This window comes from Nanorana parkeri, unplaced genomic scaffold (genome assembly GCF_000935625.1).
Source record: "Nanorana parkeri isolate BGI_ZX_2015 unplaced genomic scaffold, ASM93562v1 scaffold1410, whole genome shotgun sequence".
Taxonomy (NCBI): Eukaryota; Metazoa; Chordata; class Amphibia; order Anura; family Dicroglossidae; genus Nanorana; species Nanorana parkeri.
The window spans coordinates 102,432-119,766 of NW_017307678.1; the positions used below are offsets into that span (position 1 = coordinate 102,432).

At 40.1% G+C, this 17,335-nt stretch overlaps 1 protein-coding gene across 1 annotated transcript in view; it reads right to left on the reverse strand.

Annotated features, from left to right (window-relative positions):
* The window catches only part of LOC108798122 (A disintegrin and metalloproteinase with thrombospondin motifs 19-like), a gene marked incomplete at its 3' end in the record, with an annotated part of 178,172 nt that overhangs the window by 96,647 nt on the left and 64,190 nt on the right, over nt 1-17,335 (reverse strand). Inside the window, exons 4-7 of the mRNA XM_018569844.1 lie at nt 15,413-15,585; nt 12,899-12,982; nt 6,674-6,831; nt 1,597-1,640 (exon numbers count right to left, since the gene is read on the reverse strand). Coding sequence (XP_018425346.1) covers nt 1,597-1,640; nt 6,674-6,831; nt 12,899-12,982; nt 15,413-15,585 — 459 coding nt within the window. The remainder of the gene's footprint in view (nt 1-1,596; nt 1,641-6,673; nt 6,832-12,898; nt 12,983-15,412; nt 15,586-17,335) is intronic.

Consider the following 17,335-nt stretch of genomic DNA (forward strand, 5'->3'; position numbering starts at 1 on the left):
TGCTTTATCTCATTTCTAATGCTTGTTAGGTCCTCTTGTAAAAAAAAAATGTTCTAACAAAAAAAAAAAGCGATGAGGCTCAATCGAGCACATCAGCACTGTACAGTCACACACACACCAGCAGCCGTGCGGTTGAACGCAGATGCTGATGAGAAAAAAAAAGCCCTAAAACTGGTTTATTAATATTGCAAGCTGACTACACTCCTTCTCCCATGAGTTAATATTAATGACAACTTATTGTAGTTTGCTTCCCCTTTGGGAATATGATCTTTTGGAAATACAACTAAAATAAGGGAATTAAAAAATAGAACTGCCATCAAAGCTAACTTTTCTATTCCCTGCATGGATGCACCCAATGTGATTGGAGCTGGCCAACGATTTTATACCAGTAAGAGAAAACTATATTTTAAAGCTGTGATGAGAGGATATAAACTGAAAAGCTATATTTACCACAAAAGAATGTTATGATTTGGGAACGTGCAGTCACAATTAAGGCATCAAATATAAACTTTCTTGAGTAACCTGTTCTCTTATCCTTAAGGCAGTTAAATATATTTTCCATATGTGAATGAATACTAGTTATTTATCAGCTTTTTAAAACTATCTTTTCATGTCCTACTCTAAGTCTCAGCATTTTGATTAATTCCCATACTGATGATCATTTCCAAGTATGTGCTGCCAAACCTCTGTACATACTATAGGAAACACTGATTCAGTTGGTTGACTTTGAATATTTAATGTGCATTTGAGTGCAATATACCGAGTATGCGTGCAATTACCGTCATGGTCTCTCTTCAGCCTCCAATTTAGTGCCTGTCCTGGTATAAACCTCAGCTTGGTGATTTATTCTATAGCAAATTGAATTTTCAGATATGCACTTCCAAACCTCTCAACATATATAATGAAATGCGTATATGATTCATCTAATTTGTATGCATGATATGTTTATGTATTAGCATATGCTCTTGTTTGTCACAAGACAGTAGAATCTACACCACTTAAAGGAAACCTTTTCTGAAAGAAAAATGAAGGCTGCCATTGCTGATCGCCTTCTGAAAATGGCTACCGGGCTACTGTACTGATCTACTGGCTTCAATGTACATTAAAGACCTGGAACAAGTGTGGAAAGAGAAAATAAAAATTAAGTGAGAGTTAGGAATGGCAACCTCTATTTCTCTCTCGACAACATTTCCTATAAGCATATGCTTATAGACCCCTGATGAAGTCACTAGTTTTGACGTAACGTACGTAGGGCAGAGCTTCTGATGTCACTGCACTGAGCTGAGCCGGACGAACAGGTTTTTTTATCGCTTTGCTGACATTTGCCCTGCTGGTCTGATCCAGCAATACCCAATGCCTGTACTGTTTACACCATTGTGAGTACGCATTTTTTATTTAATAAATTGCATTTATTGGATGTTACGCACTATGTCCTTTTTCTCCTTCCACCTGGATTTATACCTGTACCTGCGATCTGAGGAGACCTTATCGCCTTTTCTGTGCATGGGCTTCCCTCCCCCATTGAGAAGGGAAAAAGCGCATTTGACCTAGCACTGTGTATATATCAGTTTAAATAAATATTCCATTTAAACTCACCAACTGTATCACATGGTTCATCTTTATGGACGCAGAAATCCGTCCTAGATGGAGGAAGAACAAGCACACATTAATTACAATCAACACTTTCTGACAAGTAATAATTATGTGACCCATTTGCACAGATTTAATATGCCTCAGTGAGTAAAAACAAGAACCATTTATTGCAACCTAGACTACAAAAAAGTAAACATTTGGATTTATAAGAAGGTGTTGCCAGCTGTATTTAATGGCTGAAATACATTTGGGGCTGCAAAAGTAAAAATGGGACCTCTTCTTATTTCATACAATTGATCACAGCATCTGGCTTTACAGTATGTATGCAGAAGATTTGCTCTTCGTTTGAAAGAGACAATACAAATAACTAGCAAATTTAGTTTATATAAAGCATTTGGGAATATTCAGAAATACAATATATTTGTAACATTGCGTATGTGTGTTCCAGGGTTTATAATACATTATTTATGCAAAGCATAATATGAACAACAGTATATCCTTGGCTGTGTAATATAAGCATATATAAGGTAATCTCACTATTTTGCACCTTTCTATTTTTCATAAAAGGCGAATATCACATATGTATACTAAAGCGCGGTGATTTGAACATGTCAAAACAGAAAAGCAACTATATATGTGCAAAGCAAGTAGATAAAGGTCATCACACTGACAAGGTTTAAAGCTGTATACAACCTACAGCGAAATACTATTTTAATTTACTCTGCATTCCATGTGTCATTCCAACTGAAAGGGAAGCAAGTTACTTACATTCCAAGCACTGTTCACACAATAATATAAGCACTAGGTTTCACAAAGATCACTTATACTACAGTTAACTTCAGCACAAACTACAATGTGAACTACATACCATAAAGCATTACTTATACCACTAAGGTCCTCTGTAACACTCAAGAGAAACAGGAGTTTTACATAATATGTAAAATTGCATGTGACAAGATACTGTAGAGTCAAGATGTATGAGATGGATAGGCAGTGGCATTTGAAATAGCCTGCCTCTGTGTAAGCAGCATAAAGAAAAGAATGATTGCAAAAATGCATGGAGGTAAATTTAGGGGTCTCTTCACTAAGCTGCCATAGGCAGCCGAGTGAATAACGGACCCGTAGCGAAGTGAGCCGAACGCTGTCGGCTATTCACTTCAGGCTTGCTTCGCATGGCTTCGGGTCGGCCGAACATGCTCAGCATGTTCGGCCGACCCGAAGTGCAGAAGAAGTTCGACTCAGCTGATCCAACATCTGGATCGGCTGAGCCGAACCTCCGGCAGGCTACTCACTGCTGTTCGGTTTATTCTTATAGTGAATAGCCCATACAGCAGCCCTTCATTTCTACTGAACCGAAGGGGTCCTGGGGCCGAAGCTAGCCAAAGGATCAACCGAAGCTACGGCTAGATTCTTTGGCAGCTGAGTGAATAGACCCCTTAGTATCCCTGCCACTATATGTTTTAGGCATGTACTGACTCTGTACATACAAATACCAATGAGAAGAAGGCACTATGATTAGAAAACTATTCTGGAAAGCACTGTAAGGCCCCCTTTGCATTTTACCCTGCATCACCACAACACATGGAAACACGTGTACCACAGTGCATTGTGGTGTCAATTTTTTTTCTTTTTTAATAACGTTTTATTGAGATTAAAATAAAGAACATAGTATAATAACAGAGAACAATAAAGAATGGACAGTCAGTTCGTCAAGACAAGCAGAAAAAAAGAAATACCAATACAAGAATTTCAGCAAAATTATTAAATAAAAATTCTCTTGTTAGCTGCACAGTAATAGGGGCAGCTCAACGACTAAGCAACAATCGATCAAGGATTTCAAAAAGAACAAGAAGGATACAAGTGAAATCAATGTAGCACAACAATATAGCCTTCCACTGCACCTTATTAAACAAGGAAAAAGAGAAGGGATGTAATAAAGAATGAGGGGACAGCAAGAAAAGGAGAGAAGGAAACAGAAAGAAAATTAGGGAAAATTAGGGAGTCATTCAACCCTGCATCCAATAACAAGTGGTAAAGGTTTGTCTGTATATGGAAATCTAAAGTGAAAGAGAGAGATAGGGCCTGCTGGATGAGATATATCACAAATTAAAAACCATTCTCTTCCAAGGCATCCCAAGTCTCCCATACCTTATTATATATAGCAACAGAGTTGTTTAGTCTAGCTCTTATGTGTTCCGTGTTCTGCACGTCTTTTATGCGTGAGTAAAGTTCAAGTTTAGATGGAGAAAGAGTGCTTTTTCAATGCAAGGCAATTAAACATATTGATGTAAGATAAATAATCTGCGCTTCTGGAACTAACTAAAATATATTAAAGCCTAAAGCAGCTAAGAAAAAAGGAGAAAACTCCTTAAATTAACCGAAAAAGATTGTATCAAAGCACTAAAGGTGTAAACTGTGAAGATAATAATATTGAATACAATCAAGTATTCAAGTGAAAAATCAAGTGATCAGGTGAAGACAGTAAGTGGAAAGGGGCTGCGTATTTTAACCTCAGCCTAACATATGGTTAAATTGATTAAAGGTATCAATAAATGTCTTAAATAAAATTGTATCAAAAGAACTGTGAGAAACGAAAAAAAGCAAAGAAGGTTCAAAAGAACTGTGAGAAACGAAAAAAAACAAAGAAGGTTCTTTGTTTTTTTCATTTCTCACAGTTCTTTTGATACAATTTTATTTAAGACATTTATTGATACCTTTAATCAATGTAACCATATGTTAGGCTGAGGTTAAAATACGCAGCCCCTTTCCACTTACTATCTTCACCTGATCACTCGATTTTTCACTTGAATACTTGATTGTATTCAATATTATTATCTTCACATTATTATCTTCACAGTTTACACCTTTAGCGCTTTGATACAATCTTTTTCAAATAAACATATTGCCGTCGTCAAGATGTGCAAAGATAATTTCTGATCATACTTAGACAGGTGCGGAAATGGAAGACCCAACATTAAATGTAAGGGGAAAAAAAGGTAATTGTTGTTGTATAAGTTGTTCTAAAGCATATTTAGCCATCCTACAGAAAGGTCAAATCACTGAGCACATCCAGAAGATGTGCAGTGAAGAGCCTGGATGTGAACCACAGCACCAGCATAAAGGTGAAACAGATGGGAAGAAGGAATGTAAATGTTCAGGAGTGTAGTACCACTTATATTGGTTTTCTTTGTACACAAAGCAAATGGAAGACATGGCCGTAGACCTTCATATGAATTCAGATTGTGCAGAACTAGCAGTGACAGCTAGCTCCATAGTTACATAGTTACATAGTATTTGAGGTTGAATAAAGACACCTGTCCATCAAGTCCAACCTATTGTGTGTGTGTGTGTGTGTGTAAAGATCCCCGAGTCATCTCGTTTTTAGGAGTACTTGTACCCCTGTATATTACCGTTTCTCAGGAAATCGTCCAAAAGCTTCTTGAACGATTCCACACTATTAGCTGAAATCACTGCTTGTGGCAACGAGTTCCAGACCCTAACCGCTCGAACTGAGAAGAATCCCCTTCGCCCCTTGTGTTTGAATTTTTTTTCTACCAGTTTCAGGTGGTAGCCTCTAGTCTTTGTTACGGAATTAATCGTAAAGAGTTTGTTGCTAATGTTGCTTTGACTATGGAACATTTTGTACATGAAAATCATGTCCCCCCTTAATCTCCTTAGTTCCAGCGTGAACATATTTAAATTTAGTAACCGTGTCTCATAGCGCTGGTCCTCCATCCCTTTGATGAGTTTGGTTGCCCTTCGCTGGACTTTCTCCAGTTCAAGGACATCCCCTCTGTGTACCGGCGCCCAAAACTGCACCGCATACTTCAGGTGAGGCCGAACCAGTGATGTGTAAAGTGGCAAAATTATAGACTTATCCCTGTTCTTCTTAACAGACTGATTTGGGTGCCATATGTGGACCGAAAATTAAATGCCACGTGTGGATGATTTACTGTACTCTGCAAAGGTAATAGTTCACGTATGGTGGGTTTTGAAATATTTGGTTAGTATTATAATTTACATTTTGTTACTACAACAGGGATAACAAAACAATTAGCTTTAAATCATAAAAAAAATCCAAAAAGACAATTCTTGTAAAAATTATTAGGGTTGCACAGATACCAAGTACAGTACTCGGTACAAGTACAAGTACATGTGCCGATACGTTTGAGCTCCAAGACTAGACTAGAGAAAAATTCAAAACTTAGGAGGCAGCTGTCATGTGTAAGGAGCACACGGAGCTCTTGGGATTTGTACATCTCTGTTTTAATGTACGATTTTGTTTTTATAAATATAAATAAAGGGATGCACAGATACCAGTTTTGCGAGTACGAGTGCTGGTACTTGCCGAGTACTTACAAGTACGAGTACTGATACATTTTTGTTTATTGTCATGTGATAGTTTTTCTAAAACAATACAGACTAATGATTTCAGGACAGTGGTGGAGTGCCAAAGCCAGGTCCCAGCTGCAACCGCTGCAACCCTGGTAGTTCTCATGAAAATGCCAAGTATCTGCACTGGTACTCAAAAAGTATCTGTGCATCCCTAAAAATTATTTTTCTGAAATTTTATTTTGAATAGTAATTGTCATATCTTTATTATCATGAGTCAGGCAAAGTTTCACCTAACTACAGCTCAGATGTTTGGTGGATTTTAACTTTCTATGGGTTTGTTTTGAAATATAAAGACATGGGGGGGGCAACTTCACAAAGCCTTACACACATTGGTTATCTCCTTTTTCAAAACCAATGTGGCTTTTGGATTTTCAGTAAATATATATGGGGAAGCAGCAGCTATGATAAGGTCCCATGATCACCTGGATTCTAGAACATTTGCCCTATCGTAAGCCCCTATAGATTTGTCCAAGCTTGGGGGATGGAATGATACACATCTATCACAGACAATACCTGAAAAAGGTGTAATATGCCTTCCCTTGAAATGTGGCACTTTAGATAAAGTGTGATTACTGGCACATAGTAAATCCAGCATTAGGTATAGTTTATTCCTCAATGTAATGTGTAAAATCCCACAATATTAGGTAAAACACATGAAGATCCAAAATATGTCCAGTAGATATACCTTGTTATAAGAACTGCAGCATCTACAGCTGAATATTCTTCTGTCCAGCTTGTAGACATCTCCATATGGACATCATTCTTTTTTCCAAATTCATCAAGCTGCCATTTACAAAAGCTCTCCAACATCTTTTCTCCATGGTGTCCTATGTACATATCTGCCTATAAAGAAGCTCAGGTTGTATTATGGATAACAGCACAAATACATATTCAGTAGTCAAAGAGCAATAGTGATGTGCACATCATAGTACACTCTAACAGCTAATGGGATCTGACTTTGAAGCATTCAGGACAGTAAAAACAGGAAAATTGCATTTCATACTCACCGTAATTTTCCTTTCCTGTCTAGCTCCATGGCAGCACACGAGTGGGTTAACCCCTCCCTCCTCCCCCTAATCAGGATTGTATCTTATAAATTTGCACGAGTCGCCCAGCTAGCTGTTCTGTAACTAGACGACCGATCGGGTGGGACCTGTGCTGCCATGGAGCTATACAGGAAAGGAAAATTACGGTAAGTATGAAATACAATTTTCCTGTTTTCCTGTCAGCTCCATGGCAGCACACGAATGGGATTTAACTCGCCCAAAACACAGGGAGGGTATGCGTTAAAATTTTAATCATACACTCATAGCAGAAGAAATAACCGAACGGCCAAAACCGACAGTAGTCAAGGCACCCGGATCCACACAATAATGATGTGTACGTGGATAGAGAACTGGCTACGGGAACGTGTCCAAACTATGATTCATAAATGTGTGAGGAGACGCCCAAGAGGCCGCCTTACAAACAGTCTCCAAGGACACTCTATTCACTGCCGCCCATGATGTGGAGAGACTCCTCGTGGAATTTGCCGAGACCGCAGAAGGCACCGGTAGGTGTCTGGCTCCATAAGCCAACGTCAGTGGCTTTGGCTATTGCAGTGTCTAGTTTATTGCCAAACAAGGTTTGGCACTCAAAAGGTATCTTACACCACCCCTGTTTAGAGGTGGGATCAGCCACCCAAGGTCTGAGCCACAAGGCTCTCCTGCCGGGAACTGCGGACAACATCACTCTGGCTAAGGACTGGATAACATCAACCGAAGCTTCGGCAAAGAAGGTGGAGGACAACCTGATGTTCCGCATTAGAGACAAGAGTTCAGATTTATCGAGATCCTCTGATACAGCGGTCTCTGCACTGTCAACCCAAGCCTCCAGGGCCTTGGAGGTTGCCGCCATAGCAACAGTGGGCTTACAGGTACCCCCGGCCATAAGGTAGATCTTTGTAAGATCAAGGTCCGCCCTCCGATCCAGTACATCTTTAAACGTGATGGCATCATCCAGAGGTAGCGTAACATGCCTCGCTAGCCACATGAAGGCTGTGTCCACGACAGGGGACTCTTCCAAGTGTTTAAACTCCTCTTTTTAAAAGGGATATAACTTGGAGAACCTATTGCGAAAGGAAGCCTTCCTCTCCACTTGACCCCACTCTTCCTGGATAATATCCTTGATTTCATCCATGAAGGGGAATGACAACACTTCTTTCCTAACATGCTTGAAATACCGCCTCTTCTTCTCAGGCTGTTCTACAGCCTCCTCCCAAAGAAGCATCTGCCGAATGGCTTTAACGAAGGGCTGAACTAGGGTAAAATCAAACCCTTCGAACTGGTCATCCTCATCCTCAGAAGAGGAAGAATCAGAATGGGGACCAGATGAATAATGGCCCTTACTGGCGTCAACCGTTCCAGGCGGCCCCGGCCTAGCTACTTCTAGCTGGCGTCTGGCTAGGTCCGCTAAGCGGCAGCGCTTGAGCAGCAGAAAACTCCCTCAAGGTGTCCTGAAACACTGTCTTCATCATGGACATGACCTGTGAGGTGTCCACATCCCTATCTTTAGTGGCGTCCATAAAGCACGCCTGGCAAGCAGTCTTCCCTGGCAAGGCCCTATTAGGGCACACCCAACACCCTTCAGGGTGAGGTTGCGGATGGTGAGACGGCCCTGGCTGAGCAGAGGAAATCCGCTGATTTACAGACGGAGACCTATTTCTAAATCTCCACTCAAGGCCCTGCCAAGACCCGGACCTAATTTCTTATTATCTTATAAAGATAATAAGAAAATATACGCTAACCTTAGCCTGCGATCCATGTAAAGAAGCAGGTGCCCGCCTTCTGTGTGAGTGGCGATCTTTTGCTGGGGAAGACTTGTCCAGAGGCATGCTGTAAAAAAGACCACTCATCAAGTACCACCAGGCTAACAAAAACAGAATGTTATTGCCTATTCAGCAACCCACCTAAAGGCAGGGATAGCACAGAGTGAGCTGACTGGTAGCAGAGAATAGCTACCAGACACATCTAGCCACATTGAGAGCCCCCAGCAGAATAAATACCTGCTGACAGGTGCCTCCACCCCCAGGCTCCGCCTCTAGGCTCCACCCATATCGCGGCAATGACCCGTGGAACGCCGCTGCGTCCCCCATGTAACGGCAAGACCCTGACTTCAGGACACTCAGCGGCGGGAGATGGAACCAGAGATCAGAGACTCTCCAACCCCGCCGCTGAAAACGAAACTGCGGCCGAAAACCGCAAGTTTCCAGCCCAATAGCCCTGTGCTGACTCAAAAAAAGAGAGCAAAAATGGGAACAACACCCAATGAAATCCAGACAAGCCTCTCCATGCTGCCAATTCACAGTGCTTTGCACCTGACTAGCCTGCCCCGAGGATCGCCAGCAGGGACTCCCACATACCTATCCATTTAGGATATCACAGAGGGGACTTCGCCAACCAGCCGATGGCGGACCACAAGAACTTTATCCTTGCAAGGCAGGCACTCTGCTAAAATAACCTATAGATTAAAAAAGAACAGCTAGCTGGGCGACTCGTGCAAATTTATGAGATACAATCCTGATTAGGGGGAGGAGGGAGGGGTTAACCCATTCGTGTGCTGCCATGGAGCTGACAGGAAATTTAAATTCTGATTGGTTGCTAAGCATTGTTGAATTTTACATATTGTTCCAAAAAGGACTCTAGCTTATCATAAACATGCTCAGTGTTATTTGTTGTAAATGATGCCTAGCCATTATATTAGAGGAGCAGTGATAAGTGTTAGTTTTAAAATTCAGCTCTTCATGACATTTTGATTTGCCATTCAAGAAGAAAATGCACACAGTTTTTAGATAATTTTTGGGAGAACACATATATTCAGTTAGTGCTTGCAGCCACTATTGATTAATTATGCTAGCCTGGGATATTTAATTGATATCACAGTTTCTGCTCTGTAGCTAACAATTGTAAAATCAATTATGGTAAAACTTGCAAATAGGCTGTGCCACAAACATAATTTCACCGACAAGAGTTAAGTGTACTATTAAAGGTTAAAGGTTAAAATTAAAATTAAATGTGGCATTTGGCAGGTGAAAGTTTGGCACAGGAAAGTGAAAATCAGTTACCTTGACTTGCTAAGGCCAGTCCCATTACTACTATTATTTGCTGGGAATATGCCCAAGCTGAACATTGTGTAAAGAAGGCCAAACAGGATTCAACAACCAAGCTGTGACTAGCACTTGATATGCGTGAAATGCATGCTACTGCCTCGAGGGAGAGGAGTACCCCTGTAAATCAGAACAGTTGGCAACTATACAGTTTAATATTGAAGCTCATTTAGTGCTTGTCCTGCTTGTAGTACAACAACCAGATGCACTGAAGTATACATCATCCAAAGAGTTTTCTGTTAAACAAATACTGATGCATCTTTGTATGTTTTGTTTTTCAATAAGGGAGAAGACGAAAACCCCCACCTCTTTTTTATGGCAGAAGGTTTAGAGCAAGAAAAGTATATCACTTCCAATGGCTTGCGATCTGTTACAATTTCAAAATCAAGTCCATAAAGATATGCATTAAATCTCTTTCACATCCCCAAACATCAGCTAAAGTTTTTTCTTTTTCCAGTCTGGGAGTATCTTCTTTCCACATCAGTGCTCTGCTTGTATATTGAATAGGACTGTAATCCCCAGCATATTTGTGAACTAGGATGGCACCTAAACCCACTTACATCAGCAATAATTTGGGTTGATACAGCTGGATCAAGATAAATCAGAGTCATTGCACGAGTGAGTCGTCTCTTTAGTTCATTTAGTTCATTAAATGCTGTTTAAAGGCATCCCACTTCCACAAACCTCTCTTGCAATTAAATTGTTGCAGGGATTCAATAGCACTTCCTATATCTGTTAGCAGTTAGCAACACGATAAAACTACAGTATTTGTTGGTCTTCTGGCATTAGATATAGATTTTTATTTAATAACCCTCTTGATCAATACTTTTCCTGACAGGACATGGTTCATAATAGTTGTGATATTCATTTGAAATAAGACATTTTCTAGACATGTGCACTGCCAAAAAATTCGTTTAGTTTAGTTTCGTTTTAAATTCGGATTTGTGTTATTTCGTTTTTCAGGATTCGGGTGTGAAAATCAATTCGGATTCGGAATTCGGATTCGGACGAAATTCGGTAGCGTTAGTACGAACGTTCGTTTCGTTTTCTGTTCTTATTCGTTTCGTTCGTTCGTTTGCAGCAAAAGTGACATTTGAGGGGGAAAAAATATTTTTCTCCTTCTCTAATGTCACTTTGCTCCAACGAACGAAACGAATAAGAAACGAATAAGAACAGAAAACTAAACGAACGTTCGTACTAACGCTACCGAATTTCGGAAATGGAAATTCGGATTCGTTTGCATTCGTTATGTCTGTAATTCGGAATTAGGATACATCAGAATGTCCGAATTTCCGAAAATTCGTCCGAATTTCGATTCGGAACGAAATGAATCGCACATGTCTAACATTTTCTTAAAGGACAGGACTGGGTTTTAAAGTGTATGTAAACCCTAACAATCAACTTGTCTGCCTTTTGGCCAGTTAAAAATACCATCAAACGCATTTTGTTACATCTGTTTCATAATAACAAAAACAAAAAAAAACAGCTGATCTTGCCATGAATTAAAAGCTGTCCTTTCTGCACACTTTCAATGTTATCTCAAACTGCCCTCCTATTTGTTATCTTGGATTACAGAATAATTAGCCTTTATGCTGTAGAGAATAAGAGAGTGGAAGTGTGTGTACAGTTTAGCAAATGAAAACTGGTAGGGCTGACACCACTCTGTCCACAACAATGCTGTACGTTATCAGCCCACAAAAAAGTACATATAGCTGAGTGCCTTTCTGTCAGATCAACAGGTTTTTTTTGTACTTCCAAGGTCTTTAGAGGTATAAAACATGACGACATGTGCATGTACTGCAAAGATGCACTGCTTATGCTTTTATTTTATTTTTCTTTGACTAAGCACTCTAGTACTGTACAATATTTCCCACCATGCTCCTGTTTGGTTTTGCCCCATGCATTAATATTATCTGGAATATTGTGGGAGACCTCAAAACTGTGCAGTACTTGTTGACTCACTTGCTGAAAAACTTCAGGGGCACAAGATATACCAAAAATTAGTTATTTATAACAAAAGAGACTTTATGGCTGACAAATCTAGCTAACACTCTGGAAGCTGAAGTAAACTCAATCTAATGGTAGCTCAATTTTAGGTCCAGTATACTAAAATCTTTTTTTCCATCCATTTCATGCAGAGTACCTTCAAAAGAGGGAATTGGATGCTATGCTCTAAATACAGTCTTACAGGCACACCTCCTCATGACAGAAACAGCATTTCAGATCATTTCGACAATACAGCTAATAAAGAAACCCAGGTAGCAGGACCTCTAAAGGTTCAGTCATATAACCCTGTTGTAATTCAGTAAGCTTTTCTTCTACATCGGTCCTCAAACTATAGTGAAGTCTGTGCTGCCTGTGCAACAGGCTTTGCATTTGGGTGACATTGAATGTCTAGCTGAAAATTATTTAATTTACCAAACCCAGAGAATTCCTCTTTCAACTTAAGGGCAGAATCAATTAGCATATTGATCTATGCAATGTCTGCAGTGGGGGTAATGCTAGGTACACCTAGCTGTATCTGTATTGTGGCCACGCAGGATTTCCTTTGCCATGGGAAATGAAGAGAGGGCAAGTGAAAGTTAGACATGTCCTCATCACCCCAACCATAAAGTCTGTGGTTTCAAAGTCCAATTTTAAATTAACAACCAGGGCCAGCTTTCATAATATTAATCTCATTGCATGTTGTTGATTTCGCCATAGACAAACACATAGAAGAGAAGGCAAGTGGGATTTAATTAACTGACAAACAAGATGTTCACTCACCGGCGTCTCATGGAGAAGAACTAGTTTTGTAACCCGAAGATTCATTTGTACACCTAGACTTTTGTGCTGAAAGAGGTTGTACACCTGTAGAAATAGAAAATGTATTTGTTTTATCTCATTCCTTTGGTAAAAATATGTACTATAAAAATTCCGTAACACTGGCATTCATAACTTTGTGCTGCATTATGATAATTTTTTTGTGTAGTATGCTCGTGTCTACCTATATTTGACTGATCATAGTGCCATTTTTGTTCTTGTTGTATTTGACATACAGTAGATACACACTGGAGTTCTTCAGCTACCATTGAACTATATGTATAGACTTTTGATGTGTCCCTGAGTAGGGAGTTCTGCTAGACTAGAGTTAGTGGCCAAGCTTTGCAGAGATGCCTTGATATAGCAGTGTGGCTTGCCATATTTTTGCGAATATATTCAACAAAAACATCTGTTTTTAACCCTAACTATTGAAACAGTTTAGATGTTGTTTAGATGTTGTGCTCATTCACAAAATGCGCTGATTTTTATCTCGATTATCAGTTGGTAAAAAAAAAAAGTTGTAAAACTCTGTAACCACAAGTGATCACACCAAACAAATCCACCTCCCAATCCGAGGATCTCATCCACCTTTATCGGGTGCCAGCCCCGAGGGCAAGCCCCAGCCTGGCAGGCAGGCACTGGATCCAAGTGATCACAAATGTTTTCCATTTATGTTCATTCTGCATTATGGGAGTTATTTGGATTGTCAGGTTCATATTAAAATCAATGAATGGCATAAAAAAAAATATTTAAATGCAAAATGGTAAATTCTTCTTAGATGAACAGATTGTTCACATGGCCAGACATAAAATGCTAATTTAAAATATGTTATTTGCAGTAGGTGATGAGTTTTTGCTTGCATATGATTTGATGATGGAAGTCAGCAGAGATTCAACTCATTTACTAAAATTCCTCACAAAGGGAAAATTCCCTAGCACAGTGAAGGGTCTATTTGCCTTTAGTAAATCAGCCCTTTACTCCCAGGAGTCAGTCTGACTTTGCTGCCTCTCTGTTTAGGTCAAACAGGCCTGGTTACACACTCCCCATGTGTCAGAACATAACAGCCTCCTATCCTTTACATCCAAGGGAGCTTCCATCTTAGCTTCTCTGTGAGTTGCAGTTGCCATGGTGCTGCACATGTGGTCAACCTTGACACCAGCCATTTTAGGCCTTGAAAGTTCAATTGAGAGGTGAAATAAGTACAATGGCAACCTCGACAGTTGGCATGCTTTGAAAATAACTGTTTTGGGAGACAGTTAAATTGGCGGGTCTAGCACCGCTTTAATCTGCTGTTACAGCACATAAAAGTCTTGATTGTCTGCAGTCTCTCTCCTTTGTGTAGTGAACCCATCTGTCCTTAATTGAAATCCTTGCCTGAGCTAGCTTTTCTGGAGACTCAGACAAATTTTCACTGTCAAAACCATTTCTCAGGCTGTTACTTGCCTCTTTTTCACAGTGACAAACACAGCTTCTGCCACACCGCTTTATACTTTACATTTTATTAACACAATATGTAATAACCATTCTTCCTGTCCACTACTCAGCTCTGTCCTCCACTGTCACCATCTCTGCTGCAGTCACTTCCAGGTTCTCGGAAGTCCTCTGGGGCCAATGGGTGCCCACTGATGAAGTAACATTCTCCCCAGCACCCAGCCCATTCATGGCATCTTAGAGATGCGCCATAGACACTGTTCTGTCATTAGGATGAGAGCTTAGCAGAGTCGGCTTTCATATCCCCGCCGGCTCTAACAAGCTCTAATTCTACTGACAGCTGGTGGCCCCGGCCGATAGAAAACAGTTGGGCGGAGCTAGCTGTCACTGCTAGCTCCGCCCAATAATTTTCTATCTTTTAACTGTTTTTCTATTCTTCTCGGTACCACAGAGGTCTATTGACTCACTGCTGTTCGGCATCGAGGAGAATAGGCCGAACAGCTGCGAGTAGCCTGCCGAAGGTTCGGCTCAGCCGAACAGCCGATCCGAGTCGAACTCCTTCTGCACTTCCGGTCGGCCAAACATGCTGAGCATGTTTGGCCGACCCAAAGCCACCCGATGTGCGGCTTATTTCAGCCAATATACGGCTGAAATCAGCCGTACAAGCCTGAAGTGAATAGCCGAACAGTATTCGGCTCACTTCACTTAGGGTCAGTTGTTCACTCGGCTGCCTATGGCAGCTTTGTGAATAGACCCCTAAGTGTTTGAGTTTAGATACACTTAACGTTTATATGACCTGTACCCAAATGTGATGAAGATCTATGCACACCATTTGTAAATAATAATGATTCGCCCACACACATTGCAGCAAGAAAAATCAATATAAAGGACTATACTAAACGTACTGTCCTTTATAACTCACAACATTTCCTGGTTATAGTTAGCTGTTCCCTAACTCATTTTACTGTTTCCCTTTTGTTGCTTTTTTAATTATGGTTAACTAGGACAGTATACAAAACTATAGGTAATAGGTTCAGACACAGTTACCATGTTTAGGATGGTGAGGATAAATTTTCTAGTAGCTTCTGCTCCATGATACGAAACCATGGCAGGGTCAGCAACCACAACTGTCTCTATGTTATATTCCTGGCTTTGTTTCATTGAGTATCTCTTTCCCCTTCCAGTCTCAGAGGCTTTGTAGTTTTTAGTTTTTCTCTTTTCTGTAAAAAGAAAACATGTTTTATAATATAATATAATGCATTTATTGCTTAGTTAAAGTCCAGTACATTGTATGCATTACACAAAAGAGATACTAACATTTACAGTTATGCTATAGGTGGTATCAGATATGTACCTGAATTGAAATATTTTACATTCATTGCTGTGTGCTCTAAAACTCTGTGTAAGATGCAATTATAGGCAAAAAGAGAAAGATTATAGTGGGTAGATTTTACAGGATTACTGGACAGAAAGTCAGCAATCTGTTGGAGAGCTTCCTGCTCACCCACCTTGGTTTTTAATTTCTTCTGTATTGATAATGCCTAAAACATTTTTTTTTTAAATATTCAATTTTTATTGAAGTATACATTTTTAAGACAAAACAAATACAATTCCGGTACCAATGACCAGCATTAAAACAGACAGATATCTTTACTGCTCATTATGTAAATAACATTGCTTCATTCATGTATCTGCACCATAGTAAGACACAAGTGAAACTGTCACACATCGGCTCAATAGATCGGGAAGTGAGCGAACACATACCGTCGCTCGCTCACTTCTTGATCATCTCCCTGCAGACAGCGTGACTGTCACTCACGGCTCCCTGCAAGGATTCCGCCCCTCCCCACTCCGGTCCTCCAGTGCTGACTGGCGGAACGGATGGGGGAGGGGGCGGGTACAGCTGGCTCTGCCTCTAGATAGGCAGAGCCAGCTGTCATTCACGCAGCTGGGTGGATCTCGACAGTAATGTTGGGATCCGTCTCGGCTGCAGCGCTCTCAGTATATCACAAGCTGTAGCTTGCGATATACTGAGCTTTGGGTCAAGGGAGGACACTAGTATATGTCCTCCTGTGACCCTTAAGAGAACTATAGGGAAAAACACTTACCCCATAGTTCTCCTTTAAGAGCACAGTACATTTATAATATACATCTCCAGTAGCAATTCCATAGTCTCTGACTATATCCTGAAGCATGTCCCCAGCCTTTGACAGCTATCTGTAGTATTACATTCACTGGATATTATGTGAAGCCCTTTACTGAAGTCAGGGAATACATTTAAGGCCCCATATATCAAGTAAGTTGACCCCCACTGCTATAGACTGTCACTTGAGTGGCAACGTTGAGTCTTCTGTGGCTGCTGACATCGCCTCCAAGATAGCAGAATGCAGCAGCACGTTCAGGGCTTTTGAATGTCTACACTGGGGAGGCTTTTACATGTAATTAACCCTAAAATACATTAAATACACATATAATCTTAGAGGAATATTTTTTGCTGAAATTAATGATCTGATGACAGATCCAAATATTTTGCTCCATTGTAATCTGCTTCTCAGGCAAACTCTATAAATATTAAATGTGCAATTGTAGCTTCATACACAACTACTTTTATATGCTGTGTGAATGTATTTTTAATGAGTTTAGGAGGCCTACAAAATGAATCTATTCAAACTGTTGCCTAAAGGTAAAAGTTCCCAAGCACTAATGATTTATGTGTTAGTCAATATTCTTTGCTCTGGAGAGAATATTTTTAAATAATCCTTCCACATTTTAAAACCTGTTTAAGAAGATGGATAGAGCTAATTTAAAACTTCTGATTCATACTGTTGTTGAACAAATAATGTCCAAGTGAAAAGTAATATGTGCAAAATACCCATACATTGCTTACTTTACCTTCTAAGGTTTATGCATTTAGAATTTCCTCCTGCATAAAATTTAACTGAGGGGTGCACATCATAACTACTCACTGTT